The sequence below is a fragment of the Vidua macroura genome, chromosome 2 (assembly GCF_024509145.1).
Source record: "Vidua macroura isolate BioBank_ID:100142 chromosome 2, ASM2450914v1, whole genome shotgun sequence".
Classification (NCBI taxonomy): Eukaryota; Metazoa; Chordata; class Aves; order Passeriformes; family Viduidae; genus Vidua; species Vidua macroura.
The window spans coordinates 16,196,725-16,219,996 of NC_071572.1; the positions used below are offsets into that span (position 1 = coordinate 16,196,725).

Here is a 23,272-nt window from a genome sequence, read left to right on the forward strand (position 1 = left end):
GGACCTCCTGCCCTGAGCTTCAAGCACAGCAAAATGCACAAGCCACTCAGGGGCAAACCATGAGAGAAACAGCAGGACCTCAACTTTGGTCTCAGAGATAGCAGTGTGGGCTACAGCCAAGACAATCAAGATATGGTTACCCATCTGTCTGTCCCATCAGTGCAATACTTCCCTACCTTACCCGTGTGCCACTCTGCCAGGTGCCTCTGAGAAAACACCTGTCTGGTTCCACGCACCTACAGCCATCCTTTGATGTGCCAGAGGCTCAGGTCCCTGTTTAAGCATGGCACGACAAACTTCCTAGGTAAGTTTCTGTCCTTAGAGATAGGACAAAAATGAAGGTGACCAGCAAAATTTCAGTTCCTGCTGTCACAGTTGTGCTCCTGAGAAAGGTGGTCCTACCACTGCCTCGCCAAGGGGTCCTGAGCTCACTTAGTGCCTGTTCCCATGTGGTGCCTGTCACTGGGGCAGCTGAGGCATGCTGGCACAGAGCAGCAGCCTCAGCATTTCAACACCTCCATGCTGGGGGAGGGAGTGAGCTGCTGCTTTTCAAAAGTTCTCATTCACTCAGAAAACCAAAATATCTCTAAATGTCCTGAGTGAACACGTAATTAAGCAAGAAATTATTATTATAAACCCAAGGCTGTTTTGGTCTGATGGGCAAATCTGAAGTTAGGCAGTTTTAAAAGTGAATTTCTTTTGTGTGGGTGTGCTTGGCAAACAGAGACAGTGATAATCATTCTGTTAAATACAAAGCCAGAATATTTTAAGTGTGCATTTTTCTTTAATGGGCTAAGATTGCTTTGAAACTAAACTGGTGCATAATTGCTTGAATAGGGATTTGTCACTGACATATGTGAGCATTTTTATTTCCTGAGCTATCCCATCAACCCCACTTGCAGAGGTGCTATTGTGCTCGTTAAACTGCCTTGCAGTAAAAATCTTGTTGCATATGCACGTGACCTGATTTCTCAGTGCTCCGTGTCACTTCAATGTGAAAGTCTTTGGTTTCCGTGTGCTACAACAAAGTAGTCAGATGTCCAAGTCTGACTAGTCAACAGAGCTTCCCCTATAGAGAAAGAAGTGGCTCTGCTGAGGAGCAATTCAGCACAGCTTCCTTCAGTGCTTAACTTGGGCTGAGATGAAGCACCCCTGAACACTCACACCCTGATTTTAGGAAGAGCATTACTAGCACATATGTAAGTCAGGACTCATCATAAACCATTTTAATTAATTAAAACCTTAAAATACCATCAGGACAGTGACAAAGAAGCAAACCAGCCTGGTAAGTTATGAGTCTGCCTCATTTATTGTCCCAGAGCTGGTATCTGTAGAGGGAAATGAATGGGTCAATAACAGCACAAAAATGCCACTTATGTTCCTCTTCTCTTTTCTGTTCCCCAAAGCTCTGAGATGCAACCGTTGTTGAACATTTTCAACATATAGGAAAGACTGGTTCAATAAGCATAATTTGTGTTATATCATGTACCTAGCCTGCCTTACCTGTTATGATTACCTTACAGGAGATTCTGGGATTTCAAAGTTAGTGCACAGGGCCTATGGAACACAGTGCAGTGGTGATAGGAAAAACATAAACCCAAGAATAAAGAAACAATTTTTCCTCAGTTAATTAAAGATTGAGAATGCTAAAGCCTCATCAAGAGCATTTATCCTCAAGATGTTTGTTGAATTTAGACATGGCTGCATTGATTCCTTCCCCCTCAGCTGTGTTTGATCAGGCAGGCAAGGCGTAATCTCACAAGAGATTTAGGTGGCAGAGTCACAGCCCCCAGCAGCACAGGGCTGGCACAGCCTTGGTGAGGGCAGGAGGTGGCTGGTGCATGCTGCTGCACAGAGCTAGTCTCCAGAGGATTATTTCTGACTCCTGCTGCCTAAAAGCTGCAGCTAACAAAAAGCATAAGGGATCAATATTATTTCTAACTTCAGGCTTCTATTGCAGTAGGTGGGGGAAATTTCCCTCCCAGGATAATCTTATGAATATAGCGGGTGATATTCACCCAAGCAGAGCATCTGCATGTTGCTTCAGCATCTGCAAGCATTATATATTCTGTTGTCTCCAGCAAACAGAACATACATACAGTTTGCTTTCTCCCTGTGGAAGCACAGAAATAAAGTGTACAGTACATCCTGACATCTCATTTAAGAACAGTCATTCATGCACTGAAAAGGCAACATGTAGAGTAAGTGTGAACTAGTGTTCAATCCCACATTCACATGAATACAGTACTGACTCCTGGGGCTCTGGCTGAAACCTCTGTGTATCCCTCTCTCTGCTTGTGAAATGGTAAGCCTGCTGCTTCCTTACCTCGCCCAAGGTAAGGAAAATGGTATTTATTTACATGATAGAAAAACCAGAAGGTCTATACAAAGGAGAAGAAATACTAACAAAAGGCTACCAGCTTTCCAGTGTTTTCAGAGCAGTTGATTATTTAATTAGAAATTAATAACTATACAGCAGCTTTCTTATATAGTCAGCTGATGCTGAAGAGAAAATAATGGGAATATTTCTGGCAGTGCTATTTTCGCTGCAAATCACAACCCTGCTCACCTGCCTGCTCCCAGTGTTTATATTTCTGTACGTTTCATTCTCCTCAAGATTTTATTTTAACTGCTTGTGGGTATTTTCTTCTCTTTTGGAGCATCACAAATGGGATCAGCTAAAGTACTGACAATCCTTTAACATTAATGTACGGCTTCGGTGTTTTGACAAGGTAAAGACAAAACTAAGACATGTTTCATGACAGAAGCCGTACCACACATGGCATTTCTGCAGACAAAGGTACAAAATAAACATCCCACAATACAGGGTAGTAGTTATTAGGCTCATTGCACAAATGGTGCTATACAAGTTCAGTCTGATGAATAAAGTCAGGTAGGTTTTATTTCTAACAGCTTCAGGCAGGATTTGCACACAGAAAGGGCAGAGCCCAACTCATGCCTGTCCCTTAACTCAGTTGGTTCTTACTGGGGTTTCATCTGACTTCAGTACAAAATGGTGTGAAAATTAGTATATTCAGTAGTATTTCCTTCCCTTTGCTGTACAAAGGGATTCCTGAGATTCCTGCTCAGATTATAATTATGAATAAACTGACACTAAAATTTGTGCAATTGTGAGTGTAGATTTCCAAATCCTGAATTCCTTGCTCTATCTCCTTGGTTTTATTATAATAGCTGTGCCACACGGGGATTGAGAAAGCGTGGTCCCATAACATTCTGAACTGGAATACAGAAATTTCAGAGCCTTGCTGGCTGGACCTGGGGAAACCCAAGGAAGAGGAATTGCAGAAAAAATTAAAGTCTGAAATGCAGTTGGAATGACACAGCATCTTCACACTCAGTGACTGGCCTCAGCAGTGCTACAGGCAGGGTTGTCATGGGAACATGTGTAAGAAATATTTTCCTCATTTTAGCAAGTCCATAACTTTCTCATAATCTCCTCAGATTATTTTTGGTTTGGTTTGGGTTTTTTTTCTTCTTCTTCATTGGCAAAAATGCCTGAATGAATGATACTTTTAAATGTGTTTAGTTGTATATTTCTTTAGTGTAGACAGAGACTAAGTATGCCAAATTTTCAGCTTTAAAAATTAATGACTGGAATGGATAGGAAAGTTATGTGAAGTTATGTCTGCAAAACCATGAGGAGTATGGAGAAAGGGAATGAGAAAGCAATGCTTACTGTTTCTCATAGTCTGAGAACCAGAAGGGATATGATGAAATTATGAGATATTGGGTTTGAAACAAACAAAAGCTACATTTTCATACGGATTTTTAAAAGTCATTGTCACAGGATGCTGTTGAAGCTGAAGGTGTAAATTTGATAAAAATTGGATTGAACTAGTCTTACAGTCAACTCAGAGAGGTTATTTGGTGGCTATTATTCTGTGTTTGATCTCTAGCTCAGGAACTCTGTAACCAGATTCTGTATGGAACTGTAAGGATAAATCATGGGACAAAAACAGCATAAACCATGCCCTGTTCTTATACTCTGTCCTGAAGGATCCCCTTCTGGCCTTTGGGCTAAGTAGGCATTTCATCAGCCAAATCAGGGCATTTCCTGTAACAAAAGTAGACATGAAAGAGCCTATTCCATTCCTCGTTCTCTACTCTTTCTCCACAACAAAATGATCTTGTGATGGAACAGTCCAAAACATCTTTCCAGACCCATTTATGCTGGCATTACTTGCTTTGAACTTGAATTCATTTGTCCTTCCCTGGAATCTGTGGGGCTTTGGCATCTTTCTCCCTGTAAACACAGTTGTGATTAAAAGTGAATCCTCGTCTGTTGTGATTGATTTTCTCTAGTTTTACTATACAATATGCAAGATCTTTGGAAGAGCTCATAGCCACCTAATTGGTAGTAGCAGCCAAAAGGTACATAGGGGAACCTTGCCTCAGATTTAAGTGACCTGTTTTCACAGCAACTTTCAGTAGTGGTAGTTCCGACAGGTCTCACAGTGGTAATTTGAACATTCCTCAAAATCAAGTTTCTTATTTGAGTATCTTAATACATGCATTTAACTTAGATAGCCAGTTTGGAAAAGTCAGACCCTGTAACTTTCAAAAATTTCCCAGCTTCTTGTTGATCCCTTTCCTAGTTTAAAAGAAACACAAAAGAGGGCTCTTTTGGTTGTGTAGTACGGCTCCCTTCAGCACCTTCCCAATGCATCAGAAGAGTGGAATACACACCATACTGCTGTGCCATGAATAAAAATTCTTGTGGATTTAACGTCTTTAGTTCCTTGATGACTACATGATACCATCAACTGGAATCAGATATCAAACATTACCGGCAGTCCCTAAAGCAAGATAAACTTTTGCAGATGTCAGTCATAAAAAGCTTATGCCAAAAAGAGCAAGCTAGCCAATTACAGCATTCTCAACTTTTTCTTGTAATGGTATCATTATATCATGAAGGCTGATATAATAGCAATATCAATTAGCTATTCCCTATTGCACTGTCTTGTAACAATCTCTGATTAACCTCTGCCAGACAGAACATTCATGTGCAGCTTCATCTTGCCTTATTCTCTTTTAATTTTTAAGTTGCCCCATTTACAAGGAGTTTTCTCAGAAATGGGTCAAGGCACTTTGAAGTACTCTGGGTGCAGTGTATTTGCAATTTCCAAAGCAGAACATTGCCAGATGCCTTGAAATCAATAGAACAACAGCCCTCCAACAGCTCTTGTTTGTTTCTCCTTAGGGGAACACTGAACCCGGTCAGCTTCCAAAAGGAGGTCTGATATGGGTGGGCACAAAGTTTGATGTTTTCCTTCTTGAAAATAAAAAGGTGGACTTTCAGATATAGCCAAGACATCTGCATTCAGCATGACTTAATTTTGTCAACTAATACAGGACTCAGAGAGCTGCTCACTATTTGTTATTATTTTGTGTTCCACAGATGGAAGTAATGTATAAAATGCACTGGTTGTTTTCCAAACACAGCAAAGATTCAGGCCTTTAAGCACTGTGTATGCAATTTCAAAAGAGATCCCTTGTTCCCCATCTGATACTAAGAGAGCTTTATGTTCAAAAGCCTGTCCAAACTATCATCTGTAACTAGTTCTGATCCTTAACATGGCATCACCTTCCCTTTACCTTTCAATGACCCTACCACAGCACTAGCTTTGATGATGATTTACAAAGGAGAAACAGGTAATCCTGTTTCTTCTTTCTGTCTTCAAACTCTTTTCTGTGCTGTCCTTTAACATCAGGATATCTCCTTTAAGTTGAATCATAAGGCCTGCAAATATAACCTGTTCAAAATCTGCAGTGATGGTGATGCTGTCCTCAAAATTAATCAGAAAAGCAGCCAAAAAACCGGAACAGTCAAACTAATGCAAATCTTATGTATTTCATGCTTTTTAAATGAGAAACAAAATTTTTCCTACAGACTGACTGGCTGATGTTTTGGTCCCTGGGCAGGTGTGACACTTTTACATTGAGTCTTTTACACTGTGAGTGCTTTAGCACTATAGTATTTAAATATGGCTAATACAATGGATTAGGATGAATGCACTTGGATTTTTAAGCTAAGTAAATGATGATTCAGTGTGGTGACTGAATCATCACTGAGCTTATAATGTACTCACAGATGCAGCATCTCTTGAGATGCCAATGTCCCTGACCTGGGAGATGTAGAACAGATCTATTACAACCTGACTGAGGGCTGGCATTAGACAAATGTTTCACTTAGAAGCAAAGTCCAGGTCTGACCTACACCTTTTAAATAATGCAATGGCTCTTAGTACAGGGCAACATTAGCTACTATGACACTTCTGTGAGTAAAACACCCAGAGCCATAGAAATACCAAAGTCCAGCTGAAGCCAGGGAATTATGGACCTAAACAGAGTTAAAGTTGTCAACCTAGCACATTTCTTTTCATTTAACAATGATAAATACCATATTGTCAACACTAACTTGATTTCAAATCAATGCTGCAGTGGCAAGTCAGCACAGATATACAGGACCAGATCCTGGAGGTCCTGGAGTTCCTGCTTGGCTGGTTGCAAGGACATGTGTGAGACATGAAACATGTAAAAATGGAGACAAACATTGCCAAACAGGACTATGAAAAGTGTAGCTCCTTGTAGCTGGGGTCATGCTCCTGAACCTCCTGCACACACACAAGCCTCAAGCTGGCACTCAAAGCCCTTGAACTCTTTGCTCCTGGCAATGCTAATGCCAGGGCTGAAACTACAGCACTTGCTGAAATTATGGGAGGGTCTTCAAAGGCCTCCTGAGACCAGCCTGAGCGGTGAATGTGGAGGACTTGTGGAGGAGTGTGTGAATGAGAGCACATCTGTGCTGGCCATGGGTAAAAAAGAGGTTTCTGATTGAAAACAGCCACCCTGGGGCTGGCTGCTGGAAGCTGTGACTTGCATTATGCTGCTGACAGTCTTTAAGGTCAGCTCTGTTGTACCTGCATCAGCTTGGGGAGGGGGCACTTGTGAAGCACTGCCACACATAGGTCCCACCATGGTGAAAATATATTTGTTTGTGGTAGCTGTAGTGAAAGACTTACTGGTAGCAAATGCCGGTCCTTTATCGCTTGCCTCTTTTGGCTGCAGATTGCAGGGAAGGGAGGAAAGGGGGGAGCCACCACAGCAATGGGGCCTTGGACTTTTTGCTCTCTGTTATCACCTCGGCTTCGATGTTCTGTTTTGGATGAGAAAGAAGACACAAATCTTTCAAAGTGTTAAAAACATACAGATATCTCTACAAACAGCACAACAGAGACAGGTACAGAACAATGGACTCCAAAGACAGAGGTTCCTCTCTTCCCCAGTGACTGGTACAAATGATCCCTGTTGCAGCTGAAGGGGAGAAACACTTACTGGACATCCGTGTGCCCAGAAGAGCAATGCCCATACAACCACCCCAGCATATGTGCTGCAGCTGAATGTCCCCAGATGAGAATTATACCATTTATCCCAGGAGACAATGGAGCTTTCTAGGCACTTGAGACCCAAGGCCTGATTTCCAACAGGAATCTGCAGCTCCTATTGCCTTGAAATATTGAGATGCAATAACTATGCCTGCATCCTACCCATATAAAATATATCACTCTGAGGGGAAAAAACAGAAACACAGCTCCAGGTGGGATTTTATTCCCTGGCTGCATGGCAGTGCTAGGTCCTAAGCATTGGCTTGACATCATGAAGGTTGTTGCAGTGGTCATGCTCAGGTTCCAGCAAGAAGGAGATCATCCTGACAAGGTCAAGATCTTTATCCACCCTAGGCCCACAGGAGTCTTCCTTCAGCATGGGCTCACAATATTCAGTCCTCTTCCAGCAACAGTCCCAAGTCTCTGGAACTTTCCAAGTGAATGGGAGAATGGACTCATGGACTTCCCATCTCTAATTTTAGGTGACAGTTAGATGGTTGCTGTTTGCATGGAGTGCCACTGAAAGGAGATAATATATTCACCCCCTCCACTAGCTGTGGTCTAGTCAAAAATGTTTGCTGCTAGCATAGCTGTTTTCTGACCTAAAATTTCATTTTAATTTCTCCTGGTTGAACAGATAAAAAGATGATGAAATTCTGATAGAAGAGAGAGCTGAGACAAAATAAACATGTTTAGAATAAATTTCAGACTAAAATTTCATCTGCATATATGCAGTTATTTGGAAAATAAGATAAAGCAGCACATGACAAGCTGCCTGCTGAACCTGCACAGCAGCCATAAATTGTGGAGGGCAATTGCCAAAACGAAGTTTTGTAACTTTAAAATGATGAGACATTTTCTGGAGCTACCTCCACATGCTGCTGTCAGGATTTCTCCTGCCCACAAGATGGCAGGCAAAGATCAGCCTGGTTCTGAGACAATTGCAAAGCAGAGCTGCTGAGAACAGAAAAGAACTTCTGCTCTACTCCAGCACTACTGTAGGTTGCAATTTGGCTGTATCACTCTCTGCCATGCTATGAAGACATACTGACTGCATCCACAGTGTGTTCCTGACCTAAAACCTGCAGAGAGGGTCAGATGTGGTTATTAACTGGAACATCTTATCCAGCTAACAGATGCTCTGCAGTTCTAAGAAATCAATTATTATTATAAGCTAATAACAGTAATAAATAAGCAAAGCAATTAGAGCTGTTGGTGCAAAATGCTTCAAGACAGAAGGCTGCTGCTGAACATTTTAAGTGTGACTTGCATGGGTTTTCAACCTCCTTATGGCACAGAAGAAAGACAGGCTTGTTTTCCTGCTTTGTCTTATGTCCTGGTAATAATTTTCCCTTGGTTAGGTGCCCAGTGGAAACTGACCTTTCCCTATCTTTTGCCTTCCCCTTAATGTGCTGTTGTAGGACCATCCAGATGCTTGCATCTAGTAAATTCTCTTCATGGCAGGAATCCAGGAGCCTGGTTATGACCCTGTTGCTCCTGCTTCCTCTCTGTATTGCTTTGAGACCACAGGTCTGTGGTTTATTAGGTGATGTCAGAAAATGTTCCCTAGCCTGGGAAGGGGAGCCTGCCCAACCCTTCCAAGCTGTCCAGGACATCTGTCACCTGACTTTTCAGCTGCCACTCTTGAAGGACACAGGCATCCTCCAGTATCATGCTTGGAAACCCTGCGCAGACAGCTCAGTTTTTGTAGAGACTAATACCACTGGGCTCCCGTTTCAGCCCTTGTGAAGGGGGCTGGGGCTAGATAATATTTAAGGTCCCTTCAAACCCAAACCATTCTGTGATTCTACAGTTCTGTGATTTCTTAGCCTGAGTACCTAAGTCCCAGTGTAGATTAGTGCCCACAGTCCTGTGTGCTTGTGCCTGAGCATCCTTCTGCTGCCTGGGATGGACCTTGGAGAGGTGTTATGTGTGAGGAGCTGGAGCATGGGGGAGCACCTACCTCTGCGCAAGGCTCGCAGGTGCTGCTTGGCGTGGTGGTGCAGCTCCTCCACGCAGGGCGGTCTGGTGGAGGGGAGAAAGATGTTTCTTTGCTGATGCCAAGGTGCTCGGTAATAGACACTCAGTTTGCTCTCTGCATCAAGGTTGGAGACAGCTGTAGGATAAAAAATAGAATACAATGTAAGACTTCCAGTCTCTCTTCCAACCACCTAGCTGAAAAGGAAAGGTTCTTGTTTGGAACAGCATTGTCAAGAACAGGCACTGGGTTTGTTACAGCACCTTTACTCCCAATAAAATAGCAGCAAACATTATCTTCTCTGTGTTTCCACATCATGTTATACCAGTTAGCCTTTAGGCAATGCCCTTTTACCAGATTGCAAATGGCTCTATGGAGGCAAGCAGGTGAAATGATACTATATCAGTTTTTGATAAAAATGGACAAAGGAATAATAATTTTATAGACAGCAAAACAAAAATGCAAAGAAGCTACACAATCTTTTCACAGTGACATGTTGAGCAAAGGCAGCAGGAGGAATAGGTCTTCCATTTACCATTCTCCTGCCAATGTACTCTCACTACATCACGTTACACACAACTAGTTTCTGACACAGGTTGCTAGTTTGCTGCCTGCCGGGGCATAACGACTGAGATTAACTGCTTGCCCTGCTGAGAGACTTTGACTGTCACCTATCAAAAGAGGTTTCTTTAATAGACAGGGACTTCTGAGGGACAGGAACACTTCAGTTCCTCTACAGAGAAATCCCAGAAGTCTGCCTCTGAAAATTATATGAATCAAGTCCACTAAAGGTTTGAGAGAACTTCTCAGGAGTGCTGGGACTCATGGGAGTCCCATGGACTGTTCCCAGCCTCAGGGTACACAGTGGGTAGCTTCCAAGGGCTAAAGCAGGAGTGGAGGGCCTTGGGAGATGCCAGCACTCTGCCCCAGCCAGCGGCAGGGAGCAGGCTCACCCTCAGCCCACATAATGCAGCAGAGCAGGTGGCACATCCTCAGGTATAGCACTGGGCTTGATCCCTCTACCACAGGCATTGACACAGACAGACTCTGGTCTAATGCCAAGGAGCTGCTGCAGCTGTTTTGCTCACAGGACAGCACAGTGTGACACAGGCAGGCACCCTCATGCACAGGAAGTACCTCCTGGGCTTCCCTTTGCAGTCAGCAGCCAGAGAACCAGTGTGTCTCACACTGGTGCCCCCACTGGCCATGCACTACTCTCCTTTGCATATTTGAGGGCTCTCATCTACTTTCCTGCTTGTGCACTCTCTTACGCTTTTTTGAGGGGTAGCCAATGCACCAAGACAGAGAATGGCTCTCTGGTAGAGATGCTTTGGTCTTTCTTGTTTTGTTGTTTTCTTTAATGCAAAACAACATTAACTCAGCCTGAAGGCATACCAGTGCTTTGTGTAGAGAAAGAATTGGGAAAGTACAGTTGGAGAAGAATGAAGGAGCAGACAGAAGAAGAGAACCTAGGAACCATGCAGCCATGTGTGGGATAATGAGAGACTATCAGTTTCCTTGATTAGAAAAAAAACCCCAAAAGTTCACCAAAATTTGTAGGTGTCATGATGGAGGTGGTGAAGTTCAGGTTCTCAGAGCTTCAGCAAAAATGAAAGGACCCCAAACTGTCTGTCTGGTAGGGAGCCTTGCTTTGCTTATCAGTGGATTTTTGCAGGTGGGGTTTCAGTCATTTTTCAGTACATTTGTAGTGCTGCTCCATGCAACTAGCATGGTGTCAGTGCAAGGAATGGCACTGGAGGGAGAAAAAAATGATAGAGGAGGAAGGTAGTAAGGATAAATGATGGCAACCTGTCAGTGCTTGTTCATCATGAGGATTTACTAATTAAATTTTGACATTGCAAAAACATAATGTTGCCAAATTGCAGGCAGAGCATTTGATGGCTTGTCTGTCTGTTACCACTGCAGTGGGGAAATGCCTCACTTGCATGAGCTGATTTTATATCTCCTTTATCCCTTGAAGGTAAAGGGGTAACAAAGCACTATTTCTGTTTTACATACAAGGTACTGAGACACAAAGCAACTTGCCCGGATCCTGTTCTGAGCCACACTTCCTCCTTGGGAATCTCATCTCGGGACAAAAATTTGTACGCAATAGTAATGATACCCCACCCATTCTTTGTATTGCCTAGGGCATGTGATATTCATGATCACATAAAGTACCCTGGAGGCTAATGAAAAGGCAGGCACAAGCAGTTCCTTCCTACTCCCAGAAAAATCTGTCTAGACTGAAGTGCTAGTAGTTGTCTGTGATGAATATCAGTAAGTGAGTGGAAAGTTTTACCTACTTGCGAAATTTTCAGATATTTCATCAGACTAGAATAGATCTTGCTGCAAAATGTAGCTTGTAGAAAGCTCTTTTGGCCTTGGCAACAGTCTTTTACAAATAGGAGTAGGAGCTGGGTTAATATACTTTGTGTGAGACTTAAAAATGAAACCAAGTTCATGCAAGCTCTGCTACACACCTACTGTTATAGACACATGTTGCTGTTGACAGATAAAATAGTATGACCTCTTAGCCACCCAACAAGTCTCCCTTAGCCAGCAGACCTGGCAGAGCTGTGCACAGTGCTGTCCCAAGAGAAAAACTACAAATACATTGCTTATCTTCAAATGATAGAGCATTAAGAAGCTTACAGTACCCTGTGCTATGGCCCCAGCCAGCACCCATCCATGTCTTCTCACCTTTCCCTGCAGGGTCTCTGATTCATGGTAACAGGGAATATACCCCCCTGACACACAGAAAACAGAAATATTGCACAATACTCACTGAACTGACCAATCCTTCAAAATACTCCAAAGCTGGAGTGGATTTTCTAGGAGGTCCAGAATAAAAACTAAAAGTGCTTGCAAAAAAAGCTGAAAGGGGATGAATGTTCTCAGCCAGCAGTGGGGAAGAAGCTCAGAGGAAGGGAGCAGCACTGGGTAGGGTGGAGGACAATGCTGGCCCAAGGATAAGTAAGTATAAACCCAGAATGAATGCAGTTAGTCTGGATGTTTGTGGAACAGTATCCCAACCTCAGAGCAGCAGAACTCTGATAAAAACTCCTGGAAAGAAGTAAGAGGGGAAAAAGCTAACCAGTGAGTAAAAGCCTGCCAAAAGAAGGACCTGCTTCCATTTCATTCCTTGCACATTGTCCTTTGCATGTTCTTCCCTGTCCTTTGCACATGGCCTGTTCTTCTGCAATGACATTTTGCCTCACTGATTGCCCCTGGGAACTGGGCACCATTGCTGGGAGCTGAAGCCAGAGGATGCAACCACAGGAGGGGACTGTGAGCTTTAAGGACTACTGAACATCTAATTTTCTTCACAGGACTGAACCTCTTACTTCCACTAAAAGAAAAAAGCCAACCCTGTGGCAGGATAAAAGACCAGTGGGCTGAGATCTAGAAGAAATGTGCAGTCAAAGCTTTAACATATACTTCTGCTAGGAGCTGGCGTTAAATAGTAAGACTCCCTATATCTGTGTTCTGTGAAATGAGGATAAGGTATCTCTTTCAGCCAGCACTTCTTTACTCAGTGTTTTACACTGCAGGCTGTTTTTACAATGCCAAGCCTGCGCGTGACTGTAGCCCCTCAGCATCATAGTAACATGTATAATAAATAAAGCAATATAGAAACTGTAAAGCCACAGTCTTTAAACGATTAACAGCTGGACATCACACTGAATGAGAAAAAAAGAAGTCAATAGAGATAGGAAATGCTACATTTCAGGCATCAGATATAGTCTGTTAACATATTTTTAGTCTGCGCTTCGATCAATTTAGATTATACAAGTGAATCATATAAACTATCACTTCATTTCATTCCTGAGTTAAAGTAATTGTTTTGGTTTTTTTTATCTTGTGGGATGACAGAATGACAAGAGACCATTTAAATGGATTCTCTATTCCATTCTGGGGATCCATTAACATTGGCTGGTTTCCTAACAACCAATGTCAAACAGATATACACTAATGGCTCTTCTCAAGAGAAGACTTTTGAAGATTTCCAAATAACTGTTTTGTTTAAGTTGATCATATTTATCATTTACAGATCCTTCTCGTCTTCACATCCTCTCATTTTCTCCCTCTTTTAGCCAAGAGGAAAAAGGATCCTGCCATAGCAGAGCTGGATGTGGATGCTTGAAGGTTGTGCGGCTTTAGTGCATTCAGGCGTGGATGTTCTAATAATAACACCACAAAGGCCAAGCAAGAAAGATTTCTGCTCTATTTATTTGATAGATCCAGGGGTTTCCCCCCACAACTCCGTTTGCTTCTATAGATAGTTGCCTCCCCTCTTCCCAGACCCTTCTGTTTCTCAATTTTCTATTATTTCTATGTGTATTATAGTTATTATTACCTGTCAGGGGAAGAAAGAAAAAAAGATAATTTCTTATGTTTCCTAGTTCAGAGAGAAAACACAATTTGTCGTAAGGTGTGAAGAAGTGTGGAGCCTGGAGGGAATTGGAGCAGCAAGCAAGGAAGTTGCCTACATGTTAAGGGCCAGCACCCAGAGCTGTCAGCCCTGAATTCTGCACAGGCAAAGCTGAACCAGCAGCTGCTGAATCCTCATTAAAGTATCCAGATTCCAAAAGACAAAACCCAAAATTAAAAAGGATAAGAGTAGTGAATAAGCCTATTCCAGAGCCCAGTTATGCTTAAGAGAGGCTGTAATGAGCCAAGCCCTTTGCAAGGAGGCAGAGGTGCTGGGGGCTGTGCACTTAGTGAAATTCCGCCTCTTTTTACACCGTGCTGCAGGGGTGCAGGATGCACCCAAAGGTTGCTGTGGCCAGCAGCCCCCAGAGCCAGGCTCTGCTTAAGAAAGTACTTCTTCTCCTGCATTGAGGTGGTTGACCTGTCATTTTAGCATATGCCATTTTTTCTAGCTATTTCATGTAAAAATGGTGACTTTTTCTTGTGTGAGTCAATGTCATAAGAAAGCTGGATTTTCATCCAGCTTTGCATAAACAGGCCTATGCCAGCAGCAGCAGAATTCAGTGTGATCGGCCTCTTCCTCAGCTACTGCCCAGGTCAGCAGTGAGTTACTGCCTGCTGCGTTTGTGTGCAAAACATGGCAAGAAAATTAATTCTGAGGAAGACCAGATTACTTCAAAGACTAGGCAGCCTGGCAGCACATCCAACTTCATCATGCAATTTAGTGCATAAATGTTTCATTGAGACAAGTGCTGAGTCTGATGTGAATTTTATTTATAGCCAGCCCTGTATGTCCCAAATGTACGCTTCCCCCAATGTACTCGTGTAACCACTGGAGCACCCAGGGGGGTTAAGCCTACAACACTGGTAAAAATCTAGAGTTGCTTCTTTGCTGCTCATGTCCCACATCCTTCAACAAGCTCAGTACTTTCAAAGTAGCTCCCTCTGCAGCTGCCGCTTCCCAGTGATGGCAAAGAGAGTGCCAGCCTTACCCAGCAGGGACACCAGAGTCTGGAGCTCCCTGAAGGTGGGACAGTGACTCTGTTTTCAACTATTGTGTTCCCTCACAACCATGCATATATGCAGACATTTCCCTATTTGCCAGTGGCAAACCCCACCAACAGGAACTGCGAGTACCTATTTGGATGAGCTACTTTCCTGTCCCATCTTTATTAACAACTGAAAAATGCCCATGCAAAGGGAGTGTGTTGGTGGGGCTGCTGTTCATTGCAAATAAGGCTACTGGCTCTTCAGCTTTTCCAGCACCCAGCTGAACAATGGCAACCTTACCATAATTTCAGTGACTGCACCTACAAGCATGGGTATGCACACAATTTCCCTCATACCTCTAGAAAAAGTACCAAGTGACTGCTGCTAGAAACTGCGACATACCCCAGTGCCTTTGGAAACCCTTGTCACCCTGGCAGGGGCAGGATGCCATGTTATTTCCCCACAAAGTCAGTGCCAGAGGAACACCTGGCAGTGATGGGTTTCTCTTCTAAAGCTCTTTTGCTGGGGCAGGGACATCAGATGATGGGAAATGTGACAGGCACTCTGGTTCCTTGTCACTGCAGAGGCTGCTGAAGACCCTGCCTGTGCTTCCCAGTCCTTCTCTTCCCTGGGAAGCAGGACAGTCCTTCTCTTTCCCAGGACAATTGAGAAATGAGGCAGGTCTTCACAGAGCTTTCTAAGGATGTCTCTAATGTGAGACAAGAGATGCTCAATTCAATGAAAGAGAAAACTGCATGCCAAACCCCTTGTCTCCTCACCAATCAAGTATATCTTTGGGATTTGTTCAGAGTCTGGATAGGATGCCCCCATCCTTGGCCACATCTTTTGTTTCTGTTTTTGTGGTATATTCTGTCATTTGTGAGGGTGCTGTTCAGGGCAGACATTTCCCTTTCAGTCTTCACAGTGCCCACTGTCACAGGGCCATGGTCACTGATGACCCACTTTAGGTGGTTTGCTCCTTGGCTACTTCTCTCCGGGAGCCTGTGCTGGAAAACACGGTTTGTAATGGCCTTGTGCATCATTATTTCTTATTGCTTTTATCAGGGCAGAAATCCAGAATATTTCTGAAGAGTTTTTGTGTTGTGCAACCAGAGTTCAGGATGGATGTGAGTGGAAAGCTCCAGTGACACAGACCCCAAGAGATGGTTTGGGCAACCAGTCTGGACCTGAAGCCTGGATCACCACATCTGCCCTGCCACTGGCACTTGCGCATGCAAATCAAAGCCAGTGCAACTGTGTCTACGCAGGCTGCAGCTGCCCTCCAGAAAAACAGGAGGGGAGACATGACAAAACAAGTTAAGTCTTTAGCTACATGTGGGCAACAGCATGAGTACAATTTTTATTCTGTTCTGCACTCATGGAGAGACAATTTAGCAAATTTTTCAAACTCAAGCAAAAAGGCAGAAACCTCACTGACAGCAGAATCTGTTGAGAAAGACCACAATCTTTTATGCTCTTTGTATTGTTTTATTTCCTGCTAATACAGAGAAACCTCTCATGTTTCAGTCATAGTTTCTTAGCACATCTCTGTGGCATTTTTCTGCCTTGCATTATGCTACACATGGGAAAAAACAGCTATTCAGAAGAAAAAAGGGCAAGTGGGCAAAACCCATATTTGGCATTCAGGTAGCAGGAGAGATTAAAATACTGGAGAGCTTATGATTTGGATGTCATTTCCATGAGCAGATCCCTGAATTTTGCATTTACCTGATGTTTGGTTGACTGGCACAACAGACATAATTCAAGAGGGCTGGGAGGCGTGTGGTTCTTATACATGTAAGAAGATTAGGCTGTTAAGCAATATGCACTTATGTGAAGAGTACCACATGCTAATCCCATTCTTGGCTTTGCTGCTTTCAATCACTGCTGGTGGTGTTCGAACATAATTTAAACTGCTTTTCCTAACTCTGTCAAATATGTTACAGTGGCCAGAATGGAACTTCATATTTCAAAGTATTTCAAAGCTGTCGCTGCAGGATAGACAATAACCTCTTAGAAATACAGAGTACTTTATATGTTCAAGCCTCCATTCCTATGAAGTTTCTCTAGCCAGCACTTTCTTCCTTTCCTTTTATTCCTGTTCTCAGGTCTATGCTTTACACAGCCTCCAAGAGTGCCCTGCAGGGTAATGGTAAAAGGCAGACAACATGGCAGTCCTGCCTGGCAAGCTTAAGGCTGCAGTCAGGTCAATTATTCTGCAGGAATATTAATTTAATATTCAATTCAGATTGCTGTCATGCTCCATGAGAAAACAAAGACCTAACTAGCCAGTAAAACAGTGAAGGCATAAACATTCTTAGAGAAAAACCCAAACCAGAACTATTTCAAAGTTACTGGACCTAATGATAAGGATGGATTGTTACAGCAGGGATGATGTGACATCCCACATAGGCACAAGTCTGTGTATTTGTGTACACACACACACTCCAGAGCACATAACTGAAATCAGTATCCCAAGAGAGTCCTTTCAGTCCTACATGCTTAATTAGTTGAAAGCACTTCTTTCAATTTGATGCACTTTGAGTGCTTGTCAACACAGATTTCTTCCCGTGTTGACCCTTCACATTATTCCCACTCTGGATATGCAGCAAGATAAAGTCTCTTATCTCCAGCAGTGTAGTGTGTGGTCTCGATAACACACTTTGTAAGTATGCTTTTAGATATCCTTTTCAATTCTCTCCCACTGCTTTGCTATTTTTCTCCTATACTGACTCAGCCCAAATCACTACTAAGCTTGCCTGAGTTGCTCCAGTAGGTCACCATAATGCTTTCCTTTTTATCACAGAGAAGTGTGCTGTTCACTGTGATGTTGCTCTCAGATCAGTCACCTTGATTTCACATGCCAGCACTCAAGAACAAAGCTCTACAAAATTCATTTACTATTCTACCTACTGTAGTTAATGCTTACTTTGAGGATCTTGTGATAAAAACATCCTATAGACAAATTTATGGTAGGTCAAACTGGTTCTGGTAGCAGTTTTAGGGTATCCTGCCTATTCTTCTACTCAAAACATTCAATTTCCCTGCATATTTCTGTCTGAATATTTGCACCTAAAGTGGTCATTTTCAATTAATAGCCTTTTGAGTCTATGCTAAGCATCCTGTTTTCAAGAAGAGCAGACTTGGTCATTGCAGCACCTATTTCCATCAGCATCCACAGTATGAACAATCTCTTCACATTTGTGAACCTAGAGACCATCAGTAAACCATCATGAACCTTGAAAAAGCACACTGGAAGATGTCACTCAACAAAGAATATGCTGCGCTTGCCATATTGGAAGATAAAATTCAGATAATTTATTCCAAGTACAGCAAATGCATTTCTGTTTTTCTTGAAATTTTCAAAAACTACAACCTTCTATCTAAGCTCTAAGACTTAGTCTCTGTACCTTCTCTTGATTCTCAGAAGCAGCATTTAGAATCAAAGATGCTGGTTTGCAGAGAAAATTAATGAGCTGGGTCCCTCTTCCCTTCCACTGGCACTGCCTGTAGGTTGAGGAATCAAACCCCCAAGAGTCAGGAGCTACAAGCCATGTGTTAGGAGTAGAGATGGTGGCTCATATTTCACACTTCTTCCTTCCCATCAGTCTTTTCAGTGTGCTTGGCTGGATGCCTTGGATGCCACTTAACTGCAAGTCGAGGTAAGTAGCAACAGTTTCTTCCAATTCTATTTAGTAAATACTATGCAATGCTATGTAGGTAAATACTATTACAGCATATCCCTTCAAATTACTCACAGCCCTTCAGGGGTAGACAAACAGTCAAGCATCTCAGGGGGACCAAAAGCAACTACTTTATTTCTTCCTCTGGAGAAATATTCTTGCTGCTCCTGTAGCTCCATAAGTCTGTTCTGCAGAGGGATTGAGAGACCTGGCTCTGTCTCTCTATCCCTATCTCAGCTTCTTCCCCAGAATGGTAAAGCAGTGTGTTTCTTGAGACAATCAACAAAAAGTCCCACACACTCCTCCATAAGGTCTCTCTGGAGCCACCCTGATGGTGGCCCAGAGCTGGCTGGCACAGGGGTGCAGTTACAGATACAACCAGTTCATGGTGTAGCTCTGGGTTCTTTCAGTACAACTCTTCCCCAGTCTCAGTAAATATCCAAGTCCCCCACTACCAGCCTCCTTAGATCTAGCTCTGGCCTCCCAAGCTGTTTACTTGAAGCCCAGTTTTAGACAACCATCTGAATCAGCCCACAGATCACAGAACCACAGATTGGAGTGGGCTGTAAGTGACCTTAGAGATCACCTAGTTCCAGCTTCCTTCCATGGGCAGGAACACCTTTCTTTAGAGCAGATTGCTCTGGGCCAGGAGAAGGGTTCCCTTTCCACACTGTCCTTCCCTAGTCGCACTTCTGACAGGACACTTATGTTAAACATTACAGCAAACTGGGCTGTAAGAGTTCAGAGAAGCACACTGAGAACAAGGCCAGCTGAATTGCAGAGTTTCATTTGCTGAAACAATAGGGAACACAGTCCTTTTGTTTGGTAAGGGGAAGGAGAGCTGCCTGAAAATTAGGATTTCACTTCTATACTTTCTCAAGGGAACTGTTTTTAATGAAAAAACTTGATTAGGATTTAGGCAACCTTAGAATTCTTGTGAGTTCCTTCCACCCACCCTGTGATGCCAAGCACATGTTCCCACAGCCCTTGCTGCCAGAGCTCCAGCTCTTACCCAGGAATTGCAGCCTCTCCCCGACAGGCCTTTTGGGTTTGAAATTAGCCTTAATCCATAAAGCTTGCATGTCTTACAATATATGGAATGGCCTGTATTACTTACAGTACTTTCTATACACAGACAAAAAGACTTTCTATGCAAAGACACCAAGATACACTGGATCACTTTTTAAAGAAACCCATCCAGACAACATTTGGAAACTCCGTCAGTGATGTTGTATATCTAGACTGCAGGATGAATAACTTAGGTCAAGATAAATTATTTTCCCACTGTTGTTATTATTTGAATAGCATGTTCTCATCTTACTCACCTTAGGCACTAAATTTTTTTCTGCAGACTTGCACTGTTTTTTCTACTGTATTTCAAGCCCTTGCTTACCTCAAATGGTCCACAAGCCTCAAATGGCAAAAGCCAGCTTGCAAATTTTAGAAGGAGGTGAGCATTGGTAGCTGTATCCCTTTGCATGTCCCTGCAGAGGTGCAAACCTGTAACCATGCCAGCTGGGGAGCCCCTACAGCTCATGCTGAACCACTAACTCCCACTTCGAAGTGAGACATCACAGCCAACGGCAACTAGTACATAAAATGCAGCATGACAACATTTAAGCTAAAAAAAATTTTAAAGTGTTTACTTATTTTAAAGCATCATAGGGTGTTAATAAAGATCATAACATAGGCTAAGCTTCATTGTTATGGCTAATATGGCTTTATGAGCCCAAACCATATCCTATTGTTTGTACTCACATTTATACTATTAAGTCACATATTCATGCACAAAACCTAACTGAGTTCTGACAGGGTTTCTGAAAAGCCACATCTGCTGAAGAGCTTCAGGGTTTGTCAGAGGCTACAGGGGTGTGGACCACACTCTGGTGAGAGCTGTCATCCAGAACATAGCTGCAAACAGCTAATTCTTGCACATTTGTAACTCCTCTGCTTTTGTGTATGCATCCGACCCAGTACAGGGCAGCTTTCAACACGTTGGCTTTAGCACAACAAATACACAGAGTGGCAAACAACTGCTCCCTTAATGCTCCTGTAAAATTATTACCTTTTAAGTGTGGGCAGACATTTTATTATGACCATGTACCAACCCCTGCAAACAAAGAAGAAAACTAGAAGGCATGGCTGAAATGGCCACATTTCATTGCATCCAGTGAAAATCAGAGCAGAAATATCAGGTGTCAGCACCTACTGGCAACTATCAAATACCACCATGGAATGACTGCACTAACAGCAACACTGGGCAGGAAGTCTTCAAACTCTCAGCTGTAAGCAGTGATAAAAATTAAATAAAACTAATCTGCAGGAAATAAGCTTCTTGAAATGAAAAACCCACAGGAAAAGAAATTTAGCTAGGAAATACTTTCAGGAAAGGAATAAGCAAGGAACAAAGGAGAGCAGGGAGAAGGGCATTGGGAGAAAGGAGAATTGTCATTAAAGTTATCATGCAGAAAGTATAAGTTAAAAGTGGGGTCACTGAGTAGCAAACAGTGTTTGACCTTAATGTATCATGTATCAAGTGGAATGGTGAATCAGGGCAGAGGGCACTCCAGGGACACAAAGATTTATTCACAATGAGCAAAGTTGACAGTATTTCCAAACATAAAGAAGCAGACAACGGAAAGTAATCACAAAAGTTACTTTCCTCAGGGGAGATTTGTCTCCCTGGAGAATTTCTTTAGCTAACAGATAGACTCCTCACTGATTTTAAGTACAAATTAGCCTCAGAGAGATCTGAAGAATCCTCTAGCAGCTCCTGTCCCCCTCTGTTCACTGTGGAAGGACCATGAGAAGATTGACTGTGAGGAGCTGACATGTTCTGTCACCACCAGGCACCAAAGGGAGACATCACCTTTATGGGGTAGCAGGGCTGCCTACTTGGAAACAAATATGAGTCTGCAAAGCTGTTGATGGGTTCTCACATTTAGTTGTTGAAAATATTTAATAACAAAGTAAAATATAAAATTGGGTCACAGACAGGCAACCTACCAAGGCATAAAGTAAGTTTTAACTGAAAAGGTAAAGCATTGCCTGAGGAGCTGAACACAATATATTCCTTTTTATGAAGGAAGAGATAAACACACTCATAAATGTGACACTATAGGCTGGGCCAAGTGTGCAATTTTGCTGTCCTTACTCTGTCCTTCCTGAGTCATGGATCTGCCTGTCTTCTCTGGACCCTCCAGCTATGCCAGGACATCAGGTCTAGCCATAATTACCCCTCTCCCATTTCACTGCCTTCTCTTCTCTGCCCCTCTTCTTTCTGTATGGATTTTTCCAAGTGGTGTTAAAAAAAGGAAGTGCTGGAAGAGGTGCCAGACTGCTCTAGAGGCTGAGATGCTGTACATGCTGAACAGTGAAAGGCAGACGACACCCACGGATACAGCACAGCCCTGATCTGGCAGGATGTGTGGAGGGGGGAGGTGGCAATTGCTCCTCACATCCTTTCAACTCCGGTAGCATCTGCCAGCACGGGCGGAGGGGGAGCCACCCCAGCCAACTTTTCTTTTTATAAAATGGATCTTGTTCATAAAGTCAGAGACATTTTATATACAAATACAGATCAGTTCCCTGCCATCTGCTTATTTCTATGTAGCATCTAAAGTATCATAAGGGTGTCACAGAGAATACCAAAACAAGGTCTTACCTCTGCTGCTGAGCTTAAAAAAAAAAAAGGAAAAAGAAAAAAGGAGAAAATAGAAGTGTTGGTATGCAGGGAAAAGCTAAAAACTGAGACAGCATTTTCAATCGTGGTTGCCTGGGCTGCTGTAGTTTGTGGATGGAGTTTGTCCTGATAGGTGGATATGCTGGCACAACCCTGCTCTGGGCCTGGTGCAAGTTACCTCCTGGCCTTCAACAGCCATCTCTTGTCCTGCCAGGGACCTCCTAGCCTTTTCTGTGGTCTTTCTACTTGTGTGTCTTAAGAGCAGAAATCACCCTTTTATACTAAGCATTTGCACATACAATTACAGGCCTTGTATTTCATGTGCTAGTCCAAGAATCCCTCACTGGTGGATCTATTTAGTGTTATACTCTTACAGATAAAAGTAGTCCTTATTCCCCTCTAGGACATGCTCCAAACCTTTGCAGATGAGCTGTGGTTCGTACTGCCCAGGCTGCAGTTTTGGACCCACAAAACTAGGGGGTCCTACAGCACAACCAACCTTTACCACTTACCAGCAGCTCCAAAGCACTGCACTGGCTGAGAAACAGGTGGTTCATTACTCAGAATTAACCCCCCATGGTTAGTATAGAAAAAAGAGCCAGGTTGCCTGGTCCCACCAGAGCCCAGACCCACACAGCAAGGGAGGACACAAGAATTCACTGATCATCTGCCAGAGTCATTATCATTCAAGGATTTTTAACTACTGCATTTAAATATAGCTAATTCGGATAAATCAAGATTGTTTCCCTCACTTGCCAGTTTGATAATTTCATCTTCATGTTTATTCACATTAGTAAGTATTGATTTCCTCTGGGATGCAGTACATTTTCTCACAGTAAGTGAGGGTGAGGTCTGCTTGGCAAGGTTTTCGTTACACTTTGAGTTTTGGAAGTTTGGGTATTGTAATACTAAACATACTTTCATTGCATCCACTAAAAAAAAGGATTCTGTGCAAGAGCACAGAAGAAAAAATACCTAAAAAGTGCAACCGCCACTTTGCTAAGAAAATGGCATTAGGCAAAGATTAATTTGAATGCCTTTCATCTGAGTTATCCTTTATCCCATTTATTAACACCCTGATTTCTTCCATGTTTGCAAT

At 42.9% G+C, this 23,272-nt stretch overlaps 1 protein-coding gene across 1 annotated transcript in view; it reads right to left on the minus strand.

Annotated features, from left to right (window-relative positions):
• Positions 1-23,272, minus strand: part of NHS (NHS actin remodeling regulator) — a 240,558-nt gene that overhangs the window by 13,574 nt on the left and 203,712 nt on the right. Inside the window, exons 2-3 of the mRNA XM_053970208.1 lie at positions 9,370-9,522; positions 7,044-7,177 (exon numbers count right to left, since the gene is read on the minus strand). Coding sequence (XP_053826183.1) covers positions 7,044-7,177; positions 9,370-9,522 — 287 coding nt within the window. The remainder of the gene's footprint in view (positions 1-7,043; positions 7,178-9,369; positions 9,523-23,272) is intronic.